The sequence below is a fragment of the Carettochelys insculpta genome, chromosome 5 (genome assembly GCF_033958435.1).
Source record: "Carettochelys insculpta isolate YL-2023 chromosome 5, ASM3395843v1, whole genome shotgun sequence".
Classification (NCBI taxonomy): domain Eukaryota; kingdom Metazoa; phylum Chordata; order Testudines; family Carettochelyidae; genus Carettochelys; species Carettochelys insculpta.
The window spans coordinates 94287489-94308787 of record NC_134141.1 but is presented as its reverse complement, the minus strand read 5'-3'; the positions used below and the strand labels follow the sequence as shown (position 1 = coordinate 94308787).

General features: G+C 41.9%; 1 protein-coding gene across 6 annotated transcripts in view; it reads right to left on the bottom strand.

Annotated features, from left to right (window-relative positions):
• PDE4D (phosphodiesterase 4D) overlaps window positions 1–21299 on the bottom strand; it is a 614535-nt gene that overhangs the window by 65042 nt on the left and 528194 nt on the right. For all 6 annotated transcript variants that reach the window (XM_074995544.1, XM_074995546.1, XM_074995547.1 and 3 more), the window contains one exon: window positions 19571–19683. In XM_074995544.1, the coding sequence (XP_074851645.1) occupies window positions 19571–19683 (113 nt within the window). The remainder of the gene's footprint in view (window positions 1–19570; window positions 19684–21299) is intronic.

Sequence of the window (21299 nt, the reverse complement as noted above, 5' to 3'; positions counted from 1 at the left end):
TACATGACTTGTAAATATTATTTGCTAAATGGGCACAGAGCCCTTCAATGGTAAAAACATGGCTTGAAAATGCGGTGGTACCTGCTGGCCACGGAACTGGTCAGAGGACAGAACAGAGGAGGCTGGGGAGTCTCAGTGAGAAGCTCGATTTCATCACCCCCACCTGCCAACAGACTCCGTGTCTTTAGATCTTGCATATGGGCTCCCTATTTCTTACCAGCTTTAGGCTAGTATATATCTAAGTAAATGCAAGGCACTCTCCACCAGCTCCTGCCTAACAGAAAGACAGAAACAGAAAGAGCATTGCCTATATTCCCCTCACAGTTCAACCCCAAAAACTCAGGATGCTGTGAAGAGAGAGGATCTCCTATAGTCTGCCCACTAAGCTGATGGCCGAAAAATACGTGTATATTTGCTTCTCTCTCTCCTTGTTTTTCGCTTCTTCTCTCTAATGGGTAGAAATGTCTCCACATCCCCTCTCCGTTTTGTGTTCTCATGCGTGCTACATAGGTCCAGTGACTGCTACAGCTGTGGCTCATTGTCTTTCCACGACACAAGTTTGGTGAATTGGGCTGATATTTGTCAAGCTGTACTGTTGCTCACAAGGTTCTAAAGAACTGTCTTTTGGCAGACTCAAACTCAACAGGCCATTTGTTTACACTGGGTTTAATTTTCACAGGGTTATTTTTGCAGCCACAAAGACTGCACACTTTAATAATGAAGAGATTAAATACTTAAAACGGATAGAACTGTCCCTTCACATACTCAGAACAATTTTTGCAATGTCAGTGACAAATAGGCAATTGGGTATTTCAAGCACTGTGGTAAGAAATAAAAAAATGGCTACGATCTCAATCCAAAACCCACTGAAGCTAAGTGAAAAACTCCCATTGATTTCAATGGGCATTAGATCGGGTCCTAGTTGATTTTTTTCAAAAATGTATTAAAATACTTCAAGCAAATTTAACCAGAGGTGCAAGAAGTATTTTTCAACAGCAGAATTCCATACACTTCTGGACCAAAGGACAGTACTGACTCTATTAAATAACTATAACATTGGTAATCATTAAATGGGTTTCTCAAGCATTGGTACTGGAACTCATGTTTGATGATATTCAGCAGGACTCAGAAATCTTAGACATTTTCACACTCACCCAGGTGAGTGAGGGGCTGTATACCATCAATTTCTACTGAATTTAGTATTTCATAAAGGCATATCTGCTCTTGAATATTAGTATTAACATATTAATACGAACTAATATATTAACTATCAGCTAGTAAATTCTAATGAAAATACTATATACAAGTTTGCTGACAATAATTAACAAACACCTATGCTCTGGCTATGCTACCATTTGCAACTGTATTAATTAACACATAGTAAAATGTTACTAAATATTCAAGCATAGATATACCCAGACTGGTTTTTGTACAATCTTTCAAATATTAATGGACTGTAAAACTAAGTCTTCCTGAGTCTGCAGATAGGCAACTCCATGGCCTCTGCAGTTCTCAAGTCTTGCCAGTTTCCAATCCTGTCATCCAGAATTCTGTGATCAGTAGCATTACTGACAAGGTCAATATAATGCTGCGATTACATGGCAAAGCAATGAGCAGCAGCAGAGGCAGGCACAGGAGCAGAAATGAGGTTGAGGAAAGAAGAGAATTGTGCAAACCATCTACCCCCAACAAGCTCTAGATGTGACAAAGAAACAGTCAATCCTCCTCTTTCCCAGAAGTAAGTGACACTGAGCTTGTTATTTCAACACTGGCTTTCCAAAGGCTGATACAAATGAGAAGCGGCCTCTGCAACCAGCTCTCTCTTTGCTCTCAGCAGCTGGATTTTGCAGGAATAAGCTGCAGCTGGCCTTCTCACCAGTGTATTCCTCCCGGAGGTCATTCACAGGGCTGCCACACTCATCTTTAATATTTATCTCTAGCTAAGAGGTTTAGCACTCCAAGTACGGTAATTTTTTCAAATCTTGATCATACATTACACAAACAACTCTACATACACATCAGTAAACTGCCATTTTATAGTCTTAATGGCCACAACCTTTGCTCGTCCAAAACTAGAAAAGATGAAAAAGAGATGAATCATCACTAGTGCTTTAATCTGCTTGGATGAATACAAAACACCATAGTTGTAGTCATTTTTTTCTGTTATAGTTCTACTTTATACCAGTTATAATGTCTTGGGGGGGTTTGCCATACCATACCTCTTGTCAATTACTCTTTCAGTAATAGAAGGAAAAAAATTGTAAATAAGAACATCATACTATAGATGGATATTGTACTGAGGGAAAAAAACATGCATATAATGAAAAAAAATTTGGGGGGTCCCCAGATACCAAGTTAGTGTGAATTTCCTATGCATTCTTATCTTCTATTTGGCATATTTTTCAATATAGCCATTTCATTGTAAAGCCAAGCTTTGTGAGCAAGCAAGAATTGTCTAAAATTATCCCAGAAATTCCAGGCACATGCAGCTGACTATATATCTTTGCAGACTGTAACATTTTCACAATGTTAATCTTTAAAAGAATGCCTGAAATTGATTCTTTAAAGCTTTTACTGCAGCACTGAACCTAAACTACAGTAAAGCTCTCACAGCAACAGAATTTATTCACTTGTTTTACTGATGTTGAAAAACTAAAAACTAGATCATTATTAAACATGAAAAACAGTCTTACCTGTATCTAATATTCAGATGTACAAAACTTTGGCCATAGTTCATAGCGTAAGCAACACACAATCATTTTATTTAGAAATATTATGTCCTCTATGTTTTAATAACTAAGCATCCACAGAGATAAGCTATGGTTTTTTTTTGTCAAATAAATGCTCACATTAGAATTTCTCAGGAGTAAGTGTGCTCTGATAGCCAGATAAAGTTTGCAAGTGAAAAATCAGTTCATTCAAAACCCTTGAATTGCCCCAAAGTTAGTAACTAACGGCACTGTTTTTGCAAGCTGTCTTCTTGCAAATACTGTTCACAAAAATTCTGATGTACATGTGGAAAACAGCTTTTAAATCACATAAGCTACTTTCTGGCTTCTTACAGACCCATTCTAGCCTGCATTTACTCCAAAATGGCAGCCTGATCTCTCCTTGTTGCTATGGACACATCATACGTCAGACCTCCACTTTTTTTTTTAAGACCTGTTTATGACAGGCCTAGGTGCTTCCTATTATGGTGTCTGCATCAGCACAGCATGCCATTTGCCAGTAATAAGAGCCAGCGGCAGCCACTGAGGTGATCAGCATGCAGCAGAGGACAGAGATGCTGAGGAACCTGAGCATGCTCAATGTAAAACTGCACACAATGGCTGTTTCAAGAAAGGTTAAACAACACACAATGATAAATCTTGATTTTGCTGCGAACAGCACTCTCAAACTTGATTTTTGGTTTCAGCAAGTTTTAATACATGGGAGCTAAAAGGCAAAAGCGGGAATCCTGATGCATCACACAGGGAACAAAATATACGTCTCTGACCACCCAACTTCTGAACGCTGGTAAGGAGACGGTATGGCAAGATCACTGTGTACGCTGTCTATATCAGAAGCTGGCAATCCCTGGCACACATGCCACTCCTGGTACCCAAGCCGACTTGGAGTGGTAGGTGGGGGAGCTCTGAGCCCCACCCCTTCTCCCCCCACGCAGCATAGGAGAGCTGCAGCCCTGCCACCAAGCCTGCGGCACAGGACCAGAGCCATAGCCTGGAGCCCCAGATGCAGCACAGGTCTAGGCCCGCCTCCCACATTGGAATGTGGAGCTGTAGTCTCCCCCGCACACTCTGCTGGATCACAGTTCCCCCCCCGCCCCCACACACACCCTGGGCCCTCACCCCTGCCAGAAGAGGGTCCAGAGTGCCAGAATGTGGGGCTGAAACGTGCCTCCCCGCTCACCCTCTGCCAGAGCCCAGGCACTCCACCCCAACCGACCACCCGCCCCCCCGCCAGCGTGCAAGGCCGGAGTGTCCCCCACTGCCGGAGGAGCACTCCTCCCACCACCCTCACTGGGGCACTGAGATCATAAAAAGACTACTATGCCAATTGTAAGTACAAAGAAAGTTATAAAGTCACAGTGACACTCAGATGGTACACAGAGGTCAAAAGGTCAAATTTTGGCGCTCTGCCTTGGCAAGGTTTCTAGCTCCTGGTCTATATGAATTCTTTCATGACTATGAAATTCCAGCACTAGAATAGATTATTAGTGAGCATGTTCGGGTAGATTTATGTACATTCAGAGGGAGACACAGCTCAGACCCACCACTTGCCAATGACTACACCAGCTCAGAAAACACAAGCATTAAGCTCATATTCACATATGTGGATTCATTCACTATACTTTGGGAAATTACACAAATAACACCATTTTAGTGCTAATTTTTGGAAAAATTCACACACACATCTATGTACATACATATATTTCATACCGTCAGATGCTTTTACATTGCTGATCATGCATGAGAGTTCTAATCTCAAATGCAATCCTGAAGTCAGCAAAGGGTTACAGAGTGGTTGCCATACTAACAAGGCAACATTAGAGAAGTACAAAAAAAAATCCTGTTTTTCACATATATTTATTATAAACATCTTTTCAAATATTTTAACTTTATTTGTATGTAATGTTATTTGGAAGAGCAGTGACAAACTGAGGCCCACGGGTCGCATGTGGCCCACTGGTGCTCCACATCCGGCCCACGGACTCTTGCTGTCTCCCTCCTGCACTGGGGAACAGGAACCCCACACTTCCTAAGGCTCCCCCCTCTCTCCCAGCACTTTCAGAGCAGCCCAAATTGCCTGATTCACACTCTGTCCCCGCACCTCCTCTTGCTTAGCTGGGCAGGAATGCTGCAAATCAGCTGTTTGCAGCATTCCAGATCTAGGAGGGAGAGAGGGGAAGAGTGGGGATAGAGTGCAAATAAAGTGATACACACCATTACAAAAGTGCTGGGAGGAAGTGGGAGGAGCAGGTTAAGTGTGGGGCTCCAGAGCCAGAGAGGTGTGGGGGAGGAAAGTATACAGAAGGGACAAAGGTGAAACCCAGGTGTACTTTGGGATGCTACAGCCCATTGAGGTGAAGGAGGGCCACTTACGCAGCCTACCTACTACTTCCGGTTGCCCATCCCTGATTTAGATTGCAACAGGGTCTAATATCAAGTAGGCTCCTTCTGCACACAGAAGACATACGATCTGCTATAAAGAGTGCACAATCTAAAGCTGCTATATTCTAGAATTTATTCCACTATTTAATATATTTGTTTAATATTTCATCGGAAGATGCACAACGCCATCCAGAACCTTGAGTCAATTTTTTATCTCTTTCTCCTGCATCTTTTTTGTTCCACTGGTAATGCAGACCTCAGTTTTTTCCTTTCTCCTCTTTGTGACTTCTTTCTTGCTCTCCTTTTCAGGTCTGAAGACCTTCTCTAGTCCAAGGAACCAACAGTGAAATCCTGGCTCTCCTGAACTTAATGGGAAAGCTCCCACTGCCACTACAGAGCAAACTGCAATCCAAGCACCTATACTTTTTTCATTCAAACCAGTCCTGAAAATTAACTTCTTCCAGCAGGCTCACAACAATTGCTTTCCCTGTCAACAAATGGTCTCACGGATCACACGCTTACTTTGCAAAAACTGCTCTTAAATAACAGTACTATCGTCTTCCGGGACACACCTCTGTTGTCTGTCTGTCTGGATCATAAACTCCTCAAAGTAAGGTTTTAGTCTGAATTTTACAGAGCACCAAGCACACTGTTAGAGTTTTATAAACTGCAAATAAAAATAAATGGGAACTACATAACTAGGGTACCTTTCTCACTGTAAACTGATTCAGTTTTGTCTTGCAGAGCCTACAGGCTGATAGCATTAAACAATGATTATGAGGGTGCCCTGAACTAAATCATTCATCTCAGTGAGGCAGTAAACAACTATCTGAAACACAATTATGACAATTTAAATTTCAACATTCTTAATTTGCTTCGTGCTGACCACTCAAGAAGAAATTTCCAATTCATATGCTTGTCTTATGTAGCTTGATTTATTTGATTTTTATGTTAACCTGTTAGGTAACACTGCCTTTAAAACTCCGCTCAACTGATTATATTAACATTTAGTTTGGAAAACGGGTGCAAAGTCAGCTAATATGGCTTCCAATGTGTTAACCTGCATCTTGAGGCCTTTCAATCATGTTTACCTATCTATACTTCTCACCTAGACTAGGGATTTTTCCACACAGGGCAAGTTACCAGCAAAACTATAGTAAAATAATTATGACACTCTAAATCCATGTGTGTAAAACTCTGATTCTGGAATCAAGAATACCTTTTCTCAGTTTAGTTTATGTCACTCTGCAAATCCTTTTAGCAAAGTTTCCCTTGTTGACAAAACCTAGTCTATAAGGTGAGCTGTTAGAACAAGTTGCCAACGCGCATATTGCCTTTGACACATACTGAAGTTAAAGTCTATGGAAAGCCTCACATCTAATATAGATGCTGCCACTCTAGATTTTTGAAATGGGATAGTTAGACTGGACCATGTTCTTTCATCAAAAGCCTTATCTATACACATGTGTAAGCTTTCTTGGGGAGAGGCTGGCTAACTTATGTGGTAGGGTAGTGTCTAGCAGAGTGAGCCCTAGATCCAGACCTGGGGCTTCTAAACACTGCAGTTATACCAATAATAAATAATATGAAGTCTAGCTGGTCACATGCACAAATGGGAGCCAGGAGAACTGCACTGTATTTTTGTTCTGCCTATGATTTCTTGTAACACCTTACACTTTGTACCTCAGTTTCCAATCATGTACGTTGGGGATAATATTGATTTAACAGTGGGCACTGGCCATCACATATACCCCCAGCTAAAGCCTCTCCAGCGCATCATCAGTGGTCTACAACCAATCCTGGACAATGATCCTTCACTCTCACAGACCTTGGAAGGCAGGTCAGTCCTTGCCCACAGACAGTCTGCCAACCTTAAACAAATTCTCATCAGCAACTATTGACCACACCACAGTAACTCTAAACCTGGAACCACTCCCTGCAACAAACCTCGGTGCCAATTCTGCCCACATATCTACACAAGTGATATCATCACAGGACCTAACCACATCAGCCACACCATCAGGGGCTCATACATCTATTAATATAATACATGCCATTATGTGCCAGCAATGTCCCACTGCAATTTACCTTGGCCAAACTGGACAGTCTCTAAGTGAAAGAATAAATGGACACAAATCAGATATCAGGAATGGTAACATACAAAAACCTGTAGGAGAACACTTAAATCTCCCTCAACACTCAGTAACAGATTTAAAAGTAGCCATCCTACGAGAAAAAAAACCCCTTCAAAAACAGAGTCCAAAGACAAACTGCAGAGCTACCATTCATTTGCAAATTTGACACCATCAACCAAGGACTGAACAGAGAGTGGGAGTGGCTCGCCAATTACAAAAGCAGTTTCTCCTCTTTTGATGTCACACCTCCACATTAGCTGCTGATAATGGGCCACATCCTCCCTGACTGAATTGACCTGGTTTCTCCTCTCTTGATGTTTACAACTCCACATTAAGTGCTGATAATGGACCACATCCTCTGTGACTGAACTGACCCTGTCAGCTCTGGCCCTCCTCTTGACCGTGACTCCCTCCTTTTCATAAGCCCATATATTAAACTCTCCTCTGGAAAACCCCCAACTCATGCACCTGGCAAAGCGGGTCTTTGCCCATGAAAGTTTATGCTCCAAAATCTCTGTTAGTCTATAAGGTGCCATAAGATTTGTTTCAGTTCCAACCCTGTGATTCTAGGATTACAAAGCAAAAAAAATGGAGGCAGCAAAACTGTTCTGACTTCTCTGTGATATTGCAACTACAGTGGAAAATATATCCACTACACTAAAAGTTTATTCAAAAGTTCCTTGTTTTTAGGTCTCCTTTGAGTTCCTCAAAAATCCTCCAGCTTTTCATCTACCCTAAGTAGTGTCTTTAGGAGATGGATTATCTCAGCCTAGCAGAGGTGATTTTACCACTCTGTCTTTTTTTTTTTTTTAAAACCACTAGGCTGACCTTTTTTTCCCAGGGTTCTGATGACGTCTGCCATAGACCTCAGCACAGTTTCGTGCCCAGTCCCTGGCATACCAAAGCATAATCACTCCTTTTTATAGCTTCGTTAATTATGCACAGGTATGAAAGAGTCTTTCCTTCAAGTATAATGGCACAGAACAATGTAACAAAAATAGAAAATACCGTGAAGTAATAATCAGTGAAAATATTTTAGGGTATTGGGGGGAGGGGAGGAAATGAGCCTTGTTTTCATCAATAAAAATGCTTGAATATGAAATATTTCTTCTTAGCCTGTTAATAACGGTTTTGTAGTTACTTATAAAGGCTTTTAGTTATATGTGGAACTTTACGGCAGAATTTAGAGTCATGACTTGCCTGTGTGTGCAATGTACTGATGTAGTGATGATTAGGCCATCACACTTGAAGCACTTCAAAGATGGAGGAATGGTCTTTCCTTTGTTTTATTTGTTATGTATTTTCAATTACAGGCAATTTCCAGGGGCTGTTCAGGGGAAAGCATTCTCCTAACTCCCCAAAAGGATCCTGACAAGCTGTTGCCTGATCTCAGTGACTCTCCTCTTTCACGCACTATTCACCCACCACACCAGCACTACAGCACAGGAGTTCCTTGTCACCCAAAGCTGGCCCACAAAAAGATGAAGAAAGGATGGCTACTCTCTTATTTGCACAGAATCCCAGTCTCAGAGCTGAGACCCTGACTATCTCTTTTCAGATGCATAATCTCACCTACTTGAAGGTTTTTTCTTCTACTGACTGAAGAAAAGCCCAAAATCTCAGACTCACTTTCAACACCCCTCAATGGTTTGTTCCTAGTTGTTTTGTGTTACTTGGAGGAAATCAAAAAGTTTCCTTCTGTATTGAATAGTGGGGGTGAAGTCCCCCTGCATAGCTCGCCTTGCAACCCCTGAGTCTGTGTGAAGACACTGCAGTACTCAAATGTCAAGGAGGGCCTTGTACATTTCTCTCTGTACTACAGTAACTTTCACCCATAGCCCCTGAGCCTGCAAGTCTTTTCACAATGCATACCAGGAAGTGTCTTATCTGCATTCATCATCATTATGCTTACCTTTGTGCAAGTTTCCTGTGTTCCAGCACAAGTGTGACCAGACTTACATGGGAAGAAGCAAGTAAGTTTAAGCATGAAGCATACTAATCTAACATAGCAAACCAGCAGAAATGTAGCACTTTAAAGACTAACAAAATGATTTATTCGGTGATGAGCTTTCATGGCACAGACCCACCTCATCAGATCAAAAGTGGGACTGTCCCATGAAAGCTCATCACCGAATAAATCATTTTGTTGGTCTTTAAAGTGCTACTTTTCTGCTATTCTGTTTTGTTGGAGTACAGACTAACATGGCTACCTCTCTGTTACTGATCTAACATAGGTCTCTTGTATACCTGCTCTTGTATAGCATTAAATAAGGACCAGAAAATGAGGAAAGTGCTTGTCTGAGATTTGGTTTGAAGTTAAATCCTTCCAGCATGCAAACTGGCTGCTTAGCTAGACATTCATTTTCTGCTTTACTTCTGCTATGAAGGATGGCTAAGCTTGGTGACCCTGTAGAAATTATCTCATCAATGTAAGCTCGGCTCCCTGCATTCCCTGTCCAGTTCATCACTTTTTAGCTCCTACATATACTGATAACATCCCACACCTGTGCTGTGGAAAATGAAACCAATGAATAAGTATTTTGTGAAGCTACAGTGAAATTTTTGCGTGAGAACAGCTACATCTTGTTCATTTCTAATTCCTGTCAGAACTGGTGTACATACTCAGGCAAGGAGTTAACTATGTCCTTGGATTTTCCTAGAAAGATCAGGAACGTCGAGAGCCAATTAAATTATCAAATCCACTAGCCAAGTGAGATGGCACTGACAGACATTATGTAAGAATGCTGTCACACAATAAGCTGCAGGAATTATTGGAACTGATTATCAGTTGCCTTTATCATTGAAAAGCAAAACAAAGCACATACCTGCTTTGCAACTAAATCAACAGTTGTGATGTTTGCAAATTCTTTTTCTACTAGTTTATTTCCAGCACAGATTTTATTACGTGTAATACAGCTGAAACCTAAGAGAGTGACTGACAAAGAAATCCTTTTAAATTGGATATGACAGCATTATCCTTTCTCTCTAATTGGAAACAGGTCACTCTAATCTATGACTGTGACATAAGAAGATATTATTTTACTTTGATAGAGCTTACAAATTTGGTATATTATCTCATATAAAGCTTCTACACATAGAATGTCATTCCTGAAAACAAGCTGCTAGTCATGTCTCTAAGTATGTCAAAGTAACCAGAAGTGATTCAAATGGACAAGGCTAAGAAGCCGTCAGTTGAGAAACCTGACTTCTCAATGGTGATTCATTTTTTCATTTTACATTAGCCATTTCCTTTATTCCTAATTAAATGCATTTTATCCATCTAGATTTTTTAAAAGATAACCATCATCATATTATCTGAGTGCCTCACTGGGATAAAGCAAAGATGGCAACGAGCTCATACAATAATGAAAAGTATCAGAGAGAAAGCCGTGCTAGTCTAATATACAATCAAAACAAAAAAGCAGTCCGGTAGCACTTTAAAGGCTAACAAAATAATTTATTAGGTGATGAGCTTGCATGGGACAGACCCACTTCTCCAGATCAACAAATTAATAAGGAAAAAGATGTGTGTTTTAAGAGCCTAAGCGGTTGTTCTAAACCAGGGTTTCCCAATCTATGGGTTGGGACCCAAGCATGGGTCCTGATTACATTTCAAAAGGGTTCCAGGCTGGTCTGGTCAGGGCAACTCCACAGGTGGCTCTCAAAAAGCCATTTATACTCCTGAAGTGGTTCTCAACTTCTTAATTGGATTAACAGCTATCAGGCAGTTAAGGGAATTAATTACATTGAGAACCATTTCAGCTGCAGAGCAGAGAACTGCATACCTGAGGAGCAGTGCCCAGCTCAGATAGAGTGGGGGGCCTGCATCTGAGGTTGGGAGGGAGGGCACAGCTGATCAACTCCCTGGCTTCCAGCCTCTGCTGGAGGTGGGGTCCCTGCAGCTGGTGCTGCCAACAGGGCTCTGCCCCAGCTGGCTTCCAGCTGTGGGGGTCAGGGTCCCCCTGCATCCTGGTGCCACCAGCTGGAGCTCCACATTCCAGATGTCTCCCATCTGCAGGGGGTCCCTGTGCATCCCCTAGCCCCCTCCAGCCCCTGAGTGTTACTCCGCTAGTGTCCTCTAGCCTCCCCTAGCTCCTGAGTGTGACTGCCCAGGCCCCTGAGTGAGTCACCCTAAGCCCCCTTAAACTCCTGGGTGACTCCTAGCTCCTGAGTGTGACTCCCTTAGCCCCTCCTCTACCCCCTGCGTGACTCCTAGCCCGAGTGTGACTCCCCTAGCTCCTCTAGCCTCCTCCAGTCCCTGAGTATGACTCCCCTGGCCTCCTGCAGCCTGAGTGACTCCTAGCCCCTCAATGTGACTCCCTGAGCCCCCTCAGCCCTGAGTGTGACTCCCCTCACCCCTATTTGTTGGATTTAAGCTAGGGGGAGCAGTCTGGAGATGAGTGTCTTTCCACCATCACAACTCTGACTAACTATAGTAAATGCAGTGTTATTTTACTAATATATTTCACCCTTTCTAGGAAATCACTGTTATGAATATATAAACATGAGGGGGCACAATTTTATATTCTTGTTTCAGGTGCAAAATTAGCTAGTTACTGCACTGCCCCCACCCTGGCTTTGAATTACCTTGGGTCACCAAGTCTTTCAGAATTATCAAAATGGCTCGCTGTCTGGAAAAGGTTGGGAACTGCTGTTCTAAACAGTCTTTTTAATTCTAATTGTTAACAAAATATTTAGGACGTATACAGTTCTTCGCAATTTCAAAATACTACACAATCATTAAAATAATGCACACATCTCCGATATCTATGTAAGTAAGTACTTTTTTCTAATTAAAAAAAAAAACTGAGGCAGAAAAGTTGCCTGAGGGTAAATAGATAGTCTTTGGTACAACAAACAGAAGAATTCAGGAATTCCTAGCTTCTACTCACAAAGTCAAAACACCAAAAAAATGTAAATGTAAAACTAAATAAAGTGAAAACAAACAAGCACTCCAGTAGCACTTTAAAGACTAACAAAATAATTTATTAGGTGTCAGTCTTTAAACTGCTACTGGACTGCTCTTTTGTTTTGATAGACTATAGACTAGCACAGCTTTCTCTCTGTTACTAAATAAAGTGAAAGGAACACCCCCAACTTATAAACCATACCAGTATCTTTTTCCAAGTAACATCTGTGATTATTCTGATGGGAAAAAGAAGAGGGTGAAAGATACTTTTCTCTTTTATTTTCAGTTTGTTTACTTTGTGATTTGGCAGCATTGGCTCCATAGTTAATTTAGTTCCACTCCTTCCCCTATAAAGTCCTTTAGTCAGTTTCTTTGTTATTTGCACATATCTTTCACACAGCAGAAGTAAAATACTTTTCTCAACTGGAAAATGTGATTACTAAATCACACAAATTGGCAGGAGATCTCAGAGCCGGGTGTAAAAAAACTCATTGTTTTAACCCAACTAAATTTCAAGTTGACTGTTGTCCCTTTAAGTTGCATTCTTATTATACTTCATGTTTATAATTAAGAAACGTAAATTGTGTATGAAATATAATTCACTATAATGAAACCTGCAACCCAATCTCTCTTCTCTTTATTTTTGTTTAAATCCTTTTTCAGTGGGTGAGAGCATGATCAAAAGTACACAGCATGGATGGCCATTATAGGACCATGCAATATATTCTTTCAGTGACTGAATAAGGCCACAAACATTTGTATTGGTGGTCACAGTAAAGCGGTCCTTGAGTGCGAGACATGCTTAGATGCACTGATGATTTGGGAATCAACATTTCATACTTTATATTTATTCAACAAGTCACTTTTTTTACAGTGACTTGAGTATAAATACCTGCCTTAACACATAACCTGCTACACATGCTGGACATCTCTAACAACACTTGATTAATCAAAAAGTAACTGTTTTGTGTGGTAAAACTAAATAAAACATACATTTTCTAATTCTGTGGTTCAGAAAAATTTCATCAAGACATAGTGCACTCACAGTAAATAGGTCTGAGGTCACTAACTTAAGGTGAGAAAGAATGTGTCCACACACTGTAACTTAACAGTAATCCTTACTGATTTTTGTTCCCACCACTATTATGTTCCTGATGCTTTTGGAGAGACACAAATATAGTAAAGAATTTTATCTTTTTCTGTGGTAAACTTCAACGTGCATTGAACCTTACCTGTGTTTAAATTCAGATGCAGCCACATTAAGACAATACACTAGAGATGTTTGAAAAAAATCATAAATACAGAAGTGAGAATTTGTTTGCATGTTAGTTTCATTACATGCACTACTCTAAATTTAACTCATCTACAAATTAGTACATTCCTGTGGAAAGAAATGTTTGCTAGATCTTTATTAGTAGTACCACGGACTGCAGTTGAGTTTCTGGGGGCCATTCTGCTAGGTACTGCAAAAGTGTACACATCCATGTAGGTTGCTACCCGAGACAGCGTACAACTAGAACTTCTTTAAAAAGGATTAAGCGTAAACAGTAATTAAAGTAAAACACCACATGTAACCTGGACATTTTTGAAAAAGTTGATTTTCTTGTATCATGACACCAATGTGTAAATTAAACATTCAAATTCATGCTCAGCACCTAAATTAAGTCAGGATTTTCAGAAGTGCACAACACTCATAGCTCTACCTGAAGTTAGCAGGCACGTGTGGAAATTACTATGCCTCTAATTAGACATCTAAATATGCACCAGGGTGCCTAAATTTCAGCACACAAGTTTGACAATTGTTGGCCTCATACAAAGCGTCTCAGATCTAGCAAACATTAAATGGAAGGTACATCAACAAATTGCACACCCAATCTGCCTGCCTTACCCACTTTTGCCAATGCAAGGGCTCAAAAATCAGGAATCAGGTCCCCGCAAAATCATGAGATCATAATAACGAAAAAAACCCCACCTTTTTGTCTGTCTTCTACTTTTTGAATATTTAGGGCCTATGTTTTCAAGGTTTTCTTCACAACCATGTGGGCTAAAAACATACTTTATTTTTAAACGAAAGCTGAGATCATTTGATACTCACATGACTCCAATATCTGGGGATTTAAAAATAAAACACCAAACTGTTCAAAATTCTCAATAAAACCATGAGAGTTGGCAACATGCTTCCTGACCACATAAATCAACTCACTATTTTATTGTGATGTTCTTTTGAGTCCCGGTTTGCTTATACATGCATGTATATAGATGGGAGTGAAACTCATTGCTATGCCTCCAAGAAACTAGTTTTGGGACTTCTCAATTCTGGCATGGTCAAAGGCTGACACAATTACAACCTAAATAACTCAAGCATTCCAGGAAGCTGCTTTGAGTTATTGGCAGCTCTGGCCGGACTGTTCACTGGGCAGCTCTACAGCCTAGAGCTGCCCAGAATCCCCACAGCTCTCAACACTGACTCTTCTGGCATGCTCAAGCTCATGAGGGGCCCAACCTGCAGAGCACCACCTTTGGCTACCTTACATGGTGCCTGCCTTTTACATCATTGTGCACTAGCACAGTGGTGTGTTCCTCAAAACGCTTTCTTCTATTCATACCAACTGTGCTTTCCTGAGTCACTAACTATGAGTGTGCATGTTGTTAACTACCAATTATGTTGTACCAATAGCATGCTCTGGACTTCATAAGCACTGGACTCAATCCTGCATTTGGATAAGATGAGAAACCATCTGGCTACATCTACACCACAGAGATCTTTGAAAGAAGCTCCTCTGGAAGATCTCTTCCAAAAGAACTCCTGTTGAAAGACTGCACACACAAAGGCTGCTTCTACATGTGCCGCTAATTCTGGAAGCGGCATGGTAATGAGCCGCCCAGAAGATGCTAAAGAGGCGCAGATGTAAATTTCCCGCACCTCATTTGCACATGGCCACGTGATTCGGAGTCCAGAAGAAACTCTTCCAGACTCCACAGTACATGAGCAGACACGCAGCCTGCGGGGATCTTCTGGAAGATGTTGAGGAAGAGAAGGCTTCCAGAATGAGGGTTTCCTTCCAGAAGATCCCCATGGGCCTCATGTCTGCATGTGTATTATGGAGTCCAGAAGAGCTTCTTACAGACTCCGAGTCATGTGGCCATATGCTAACGAAGAGCGGGAAATTTACATCCACACCTCATTAGCATCTTCCGGGCTGCTCATTACCATGCTGTTTCCGGAAGAAGCAGAACGCGTAGAAGCAGTCAAACAACCACGCGGCTCAAAAGACTACTCTTTCGAAGAGAGCATCCACACAGCCCCCACTCTTTCAAAAGAATGGGCTAGGGATTGAAAATGAAGACTGTCCTTTTGAAAGAAGGGCCCTGCGGAGCATCTACACACGTTTTCTTTCTAAGGCAGCTGTCAAAAGGGGGGCGCTCTTCCTCAAACAGGACAGGAAGAGTGATTTCAAAAGGAGTGCCCCATTCTTTTGATTTACTTTCGAAAGAATGCTTTTTTGTGTGTAGACGCTCCATGGGCTCTTTCAAAAGAGCACCCTTCTTTCAAAAAATCTTTTTGAAAGAACTTTAGGTGTAGGCACATACAACCTCTATGTTTGAGCAGACACTCAAGTCGGTTGCACTCAACTAGAGCATAATGATCCATGCTACCATATCACAATTATAGCAGGTGTACAGTAGCTATACTCCCCGGCCTAAGAAGTTTATAGTATAGATCTAACCAACACCAGGTATATCCTACCACAACCTGACAGGCATTCTTTTCTCTAATATAATTGGTTTTGCACCTCTGATATGAATGTGTCCTCAGATGGTTCAACGATAGCACAGTCAGTTCTTATTTCACCCCACTAAGTCTAAAAGACTCTCACAAACAGGGGAAATAGACTGACAGCAAAGGGGGAAGAATGAAACCAAAGTGACTATTCAGAAAGTGCTGCCAAATACACAAAGTAAACAAGTTGGAAATAAAAAAGAGAAGTATTTTTCCTACAGGATCTCTATTTCTTTAATTACAGTGATCTTTACATGTTACTTGTAAAAATGGTGGGTAAAGGAAATATTTAGACTCCAGTGTGATTTATATGTTGATGATTCCGTTTCACTTTATTTTGAAAAACATTTTTGTATTCTTCTAATGCTATGATCCCAGTACTGAGGTCAACCATTCCTGAGTTCTTATCCTGTTGCACAAAAGGCTACCTGTTTACCCTCAGACTAGACTTCTCTGCTTCAGTTTTCCCATGAATCAGGATAACAGTATCTATCTACATATCTACCAGGGATGTCATGAGCATTAGTTAATATTGGTATGGTTGTTTTAAAATATAATTATATAAATATCAGCTATTTTAAAAAATAATTAGAATTAAAATGACTGTTAATAACAACTCCTGCAATATTTGAAACAGAAAACTTTTTCTTACTGATTGTTTCTCACTAATGTATGTGCTCACTGATTTATTATAGTAATTCCTTACAAGATGACTAATGGAACTGATTTGTTTTGGATTTAAGAAAAAAGAGGAGGACTGAACACATACACATAGATTTTCAAAGACAAAAAATAACAGGAGATTTCATTTATGGCCTGTAATTCTTAACACATTTTTAACACATAAAATTGTCTGAAAACATTTCTGAAGATTTTAGTGTTTTGTATTGTAATAGCAATAGAGAGTTTCTGACATCCATATCCATAGTAGATGGATCAAATAAGCCTCCTCGAGATGTGACTGCAATATTAATTTCCAGCTCTGACGTAAGATATAGCATCACTCGGACTGACCTTCACATTGGCTATGACATCCCAGCTTACTGTTATATCTCGTAACAAATACCTTGCCTGCATGATCCTGTTTCTGAAGAAATTAGAAGACCCTTACGCAACAAGTTTTCCTCCAGATGTCGATAAGTTCATATAAAGGACATTTATCCTGTTATTGCTGGCAAATCAGGAGTATGTTAACAAATACAAACAGTAACGGGAAAAGTGAATGGGATAAGACGAGCAGTCCTGCAGGATGATGGAAGCTATAAAATTTTCTTAGGAAAAACCAATCAAAATGTATTATGTTTTCAGAAATAATGACCTTTTTTTTTAAGTAAAGGTTCATGATGTCTCTGATCGAACTCATACTTTTTATAGTGAATTGTAACTGGTTAAATCTTATTTTTCTTTAAAAAAGTTTTGTTTCCCGTATTTGTGAAATGCACATATTTCTTGATTTAGAATTTGACTCAGTAAAATATTACTATCCTTAATTCTTTTCTTTCTTACATAATAGAGAGCTTATCAGGAGTGGCAAAGGCCATATAATAAGCATCATAAATAAGCAAGTTGATGGGTCAACAGATGAGACAGATCTCTTAATGTTAACTTGCTGTGCAGTCATTCATTCCAAAAGGGTTGGACAAATGTTTGTAAATGCATTTAATCAGAACCACAAGAGGCTTCAATTTTATAATTACAAATACCAAGATAATATTAATGAATATTTCCTTTTGCAAATTGATTATCTTAGCCTAGTTTATTTCTCTACTATAAATATTGAATAATTTTGATGGGACTTAAAATGCAGGATCAGGCTCTAACCATGATAACGATACTGCTCCCTTTTCAAAAACAGGAGTTATGCCACTGATTCCACTATGAGCTGGAAGGTCCAGAGTTTCTATTGATTTACAGTAAAATAATGACTTCTGAGATGATGAAGGTCCACAGGTCTCCAATGTAGATGCTCAGTACCTCTCAGGATCAGATCCTATTTGAACTGTTGCTAAACAATTTGGTACAAAACTGTTTTCAAAGTCTGGGCAACATTGAGCTTTATATCAGTTCTCTTTTGAGCTTCTGTCTCTTACTGTCAGTTTTACTTTCATATAATAACAGCAGCAGAAATAACCAGAGGACCAGAACAAGAGAGAGAGAGACTGTGGAGACAGGAGAAGCACAACGTCTCACTAAGAAATTTACTTGACGTATTATGGGGCTAAAACAACTAGAAGGCTGAAATGCTTGACATCCTATACAGGGCCACAGTAGAGTATGAGGTTAAATAACAGGCATCTAATGAAAACTGGAAGTTGGGAATGGAAGTCAAAGCAAGAAAGCAGAAAGGTGAAATAATAGAGATTGAATTAAGAAAGCTGTTACTTGCTCTTCTTGATTTTTCTGAAAAAAATGAAACATCCAAAATACTAAACTTTTTTAAAAATATTAATGAGATGCATAGGTGAATAGAGGAAAGAAGTGTAATTGTTACAATTAAATCCCCTTTTTTCTAAAGAGATTACAAATGTGGGAAAACATACCACCCAAAACAAAAAAAGGACTGTTTTTTTTGTTTTGTAAAGATACACTCTCTGTGTCTATATACCACCCAAAGTACCTTGTAGCACGTTCTACTTATCACAGATGTAAAATAAATTCCCAATATCAGGTAGAGCCTATCATCTTAGCTGTTAAAATGAACAGTACAGTATAAAGGTAGCGGAATATTCAGTCTGTCTTGAGAGCACTGAATAAAGCAGTAGCGTGAAATGGGCTATCTGGAAGTCCTACATACAGGGATTATTCTTTGGTGTAATATTAAATAGAATGTTATCTTTATTATCACCTTTTCAAAAGTTTATTCTCTGGCACAGAGCTGCTTAGAACTGTGCACCTCTCCATTGCAGACAAACTTCTGATATCTAAATTTTGCATCTTCTTTTCTCACAAAAGAATGTGTGTGGCAAGAAAGAATAACACAAAAGCTTGTAATGGTCAGCAATCAAATGCAATACCTTTTTCTTTACACTCAAACAAAAAGAGAGAAACGGTTTAAGTTCCCAACACCTAATATTTGCACTATTTTTAAAAGTTGCTTTGAAATTTACAGCTGAAGGAATCTGCCCAAACTACATGCGCAATCCTTCAGGATCATACGTAGAGCTAAACACCATGAAATGTGTCCTATGTTTTTCAGCTTTCAGTCCACTGCATTTTTGTGAATAGTATTCAGGGAAACCCCCTATAATCCCAAAGTCTCACAACTCTTTGCCAGCAGCATCCCTTCTCTACCCTGCACACACGCCATCGAAACACACCTTTGCACTCAGGATCCCTGATCTGCTCACATGCAGTAACCCTGGATGTTAGGGTCATTTTAGCTCAGGGTAAAGCTCCTTCACTTACAGCCAGCTTTTTTTCCCCCCTAAATTAAACAGTTTCCTGCACGTTAAAGAGCAACTCAGAGCTGCCTTAAAGCTGTCACTGAGACCTGCCCGGCTGAACTCCAGTGCATGGCCCTTGTGCGTGGGTTGGTGCATTTTCTACCTGGCTGAAGACTACCCGCAGGGTTTCCAAACTGCTCCTCCAAAGCGAGGAGCAGAACTAGGGGGCCGGGGAGTTCCGCGGGTCCTACCTTGTTCGAGGCCATTTCACTGACGGAGTGCCTGGTTTGCAGGGTCTCCAGCTGGTCCAGGCACCAGTCCAGCTCCTCCAGGGTCTCGCTGGCCAGTTTTTGGTAGGCCTCCTCTGCGAAGAGATAGGGAAAGGAGTACTCAGTCCTCGGGCGCTTCCCGGGGCTACCAGCCAGCGCCAGAGACTCCAGCCTGCCATACCCAGCCATGCTCAGCTGCCCGGTGCCCGCACATGAGTGCTGCTCCTTCATATTGCTACCGCCGGGCACCGGGAGGGCAGCGTCGGGCTCCAGCCGGACGCGCGGCGGAACTGTCCGGCTCACAAAGGCTCAAGCCTCCTTCCCGTCCCCGGTGCGGAGCCGCCCGGGAGGCGCTTCTCCGCCGGCGCGAGCTGTGCCTTGGCCGGGCTGGGGATCAGCGGCGCCGCCTCCCCCCGCTTCCCCCCTGCCGGAGGGCGGGCGCGCGGGCTCCGAGCAGAAATGAATCAGCGGCTGCTGGCGTGTGTGCGGCCGCCCCGCTTCCTGCACTCCCGGCTCCTCCTCCTCCCGCAGCCGGAGCCGCGGCTCTCGGGGAACCCCTCGGCCCTGCCCCCGCCCCGCCCCGCCCCGCCCCGCCCCGGCCGCGCCCCCACCCGAGCAGCCCCGCGGTCGGGGGAGTGTGTTCTTGTGCTGGGGGGAGGGGGGCAGAAAACCCGGCGAGGAGCCGGCGGCGCCACCGCCGCTGTCTCCGAAGCTGGGAAGGGGGGCGCAGCCGCGGCTTCTCCCCACGTGTCACCGACACCCGCCGGGGCTGGACGCCCGGGCAGCAGCGACCCCGTGAGAGCTGCACCGCCAGGCTGCAGGCAGGACTAGGCTCCCACTGCCCCGAGCGGGGTCAGAGCGCCCCAACTCAGCCGCTCCGCCCTCCTCCCTCAGTCCCCCTCCCCTGAGATTTCTCTCCTGGGGCAGATTTCCTTCTGGACCAGTATCTGCCATGCTTTGCTGCCTGGCCCCTAGGCAGGCTGGCCGCTCTGCTTCAGTTGCCCAACAGCCCCACCAGTGGGGGAAATCATAGTTTCTTACCTAGCCCATAGCCATGTACAGAATTAAACTGATGAATAAGCCCCCTGCACAGGTCATTTCATGTAAAAGCTAATTAGAATTACCTCTAGCCAAGGAGGTGGCCATAAAATGATGGTTCTAACAGCTGGAATATTTACTCTAAACCAAAAGCCTGTTTGTGCATGCACTCGTATAGGTGTGTATGCAGCGCAACACCCAGTGTGGTTTGAGGAGGGGGAGAGAGGCCTAGTTAAAGCTCCCCAGAAGTTCAGGTTGGAAAAAGTTTTTTCTTTTTCTGCATTATTAAGATGTTTATCTTTTTAACTTACTATCTGCTATACAGGGAGGTATAGGGCAGTGGTCTGAGCATTGGCTTGCTGAACCCAGGGTTGAGAGCTCAATCCTTGAGGGAGCCATTTAGGGGTCTGGGGCAAATAAGGTTGTTGTTTTTTTTTTTTGGTGTGTGTGTGTATATATATATATATATATATGGGGGAGATGGTGCTTGGTCCTGCTAAGAGGGCAGGGGACTGAATTCAATGACCTCCCAAGGTCCCTTCCAGCTCTGTGAGATGTGTATGTCCACATTGCTGCATGTTGGTCTTACAAAATGAAGAAGTGGACGCAGAAGAGGAGCACAAGTGTCCATGTACTTCCCCTGCACTATGCCATCCACAAAACAGTCGATCAC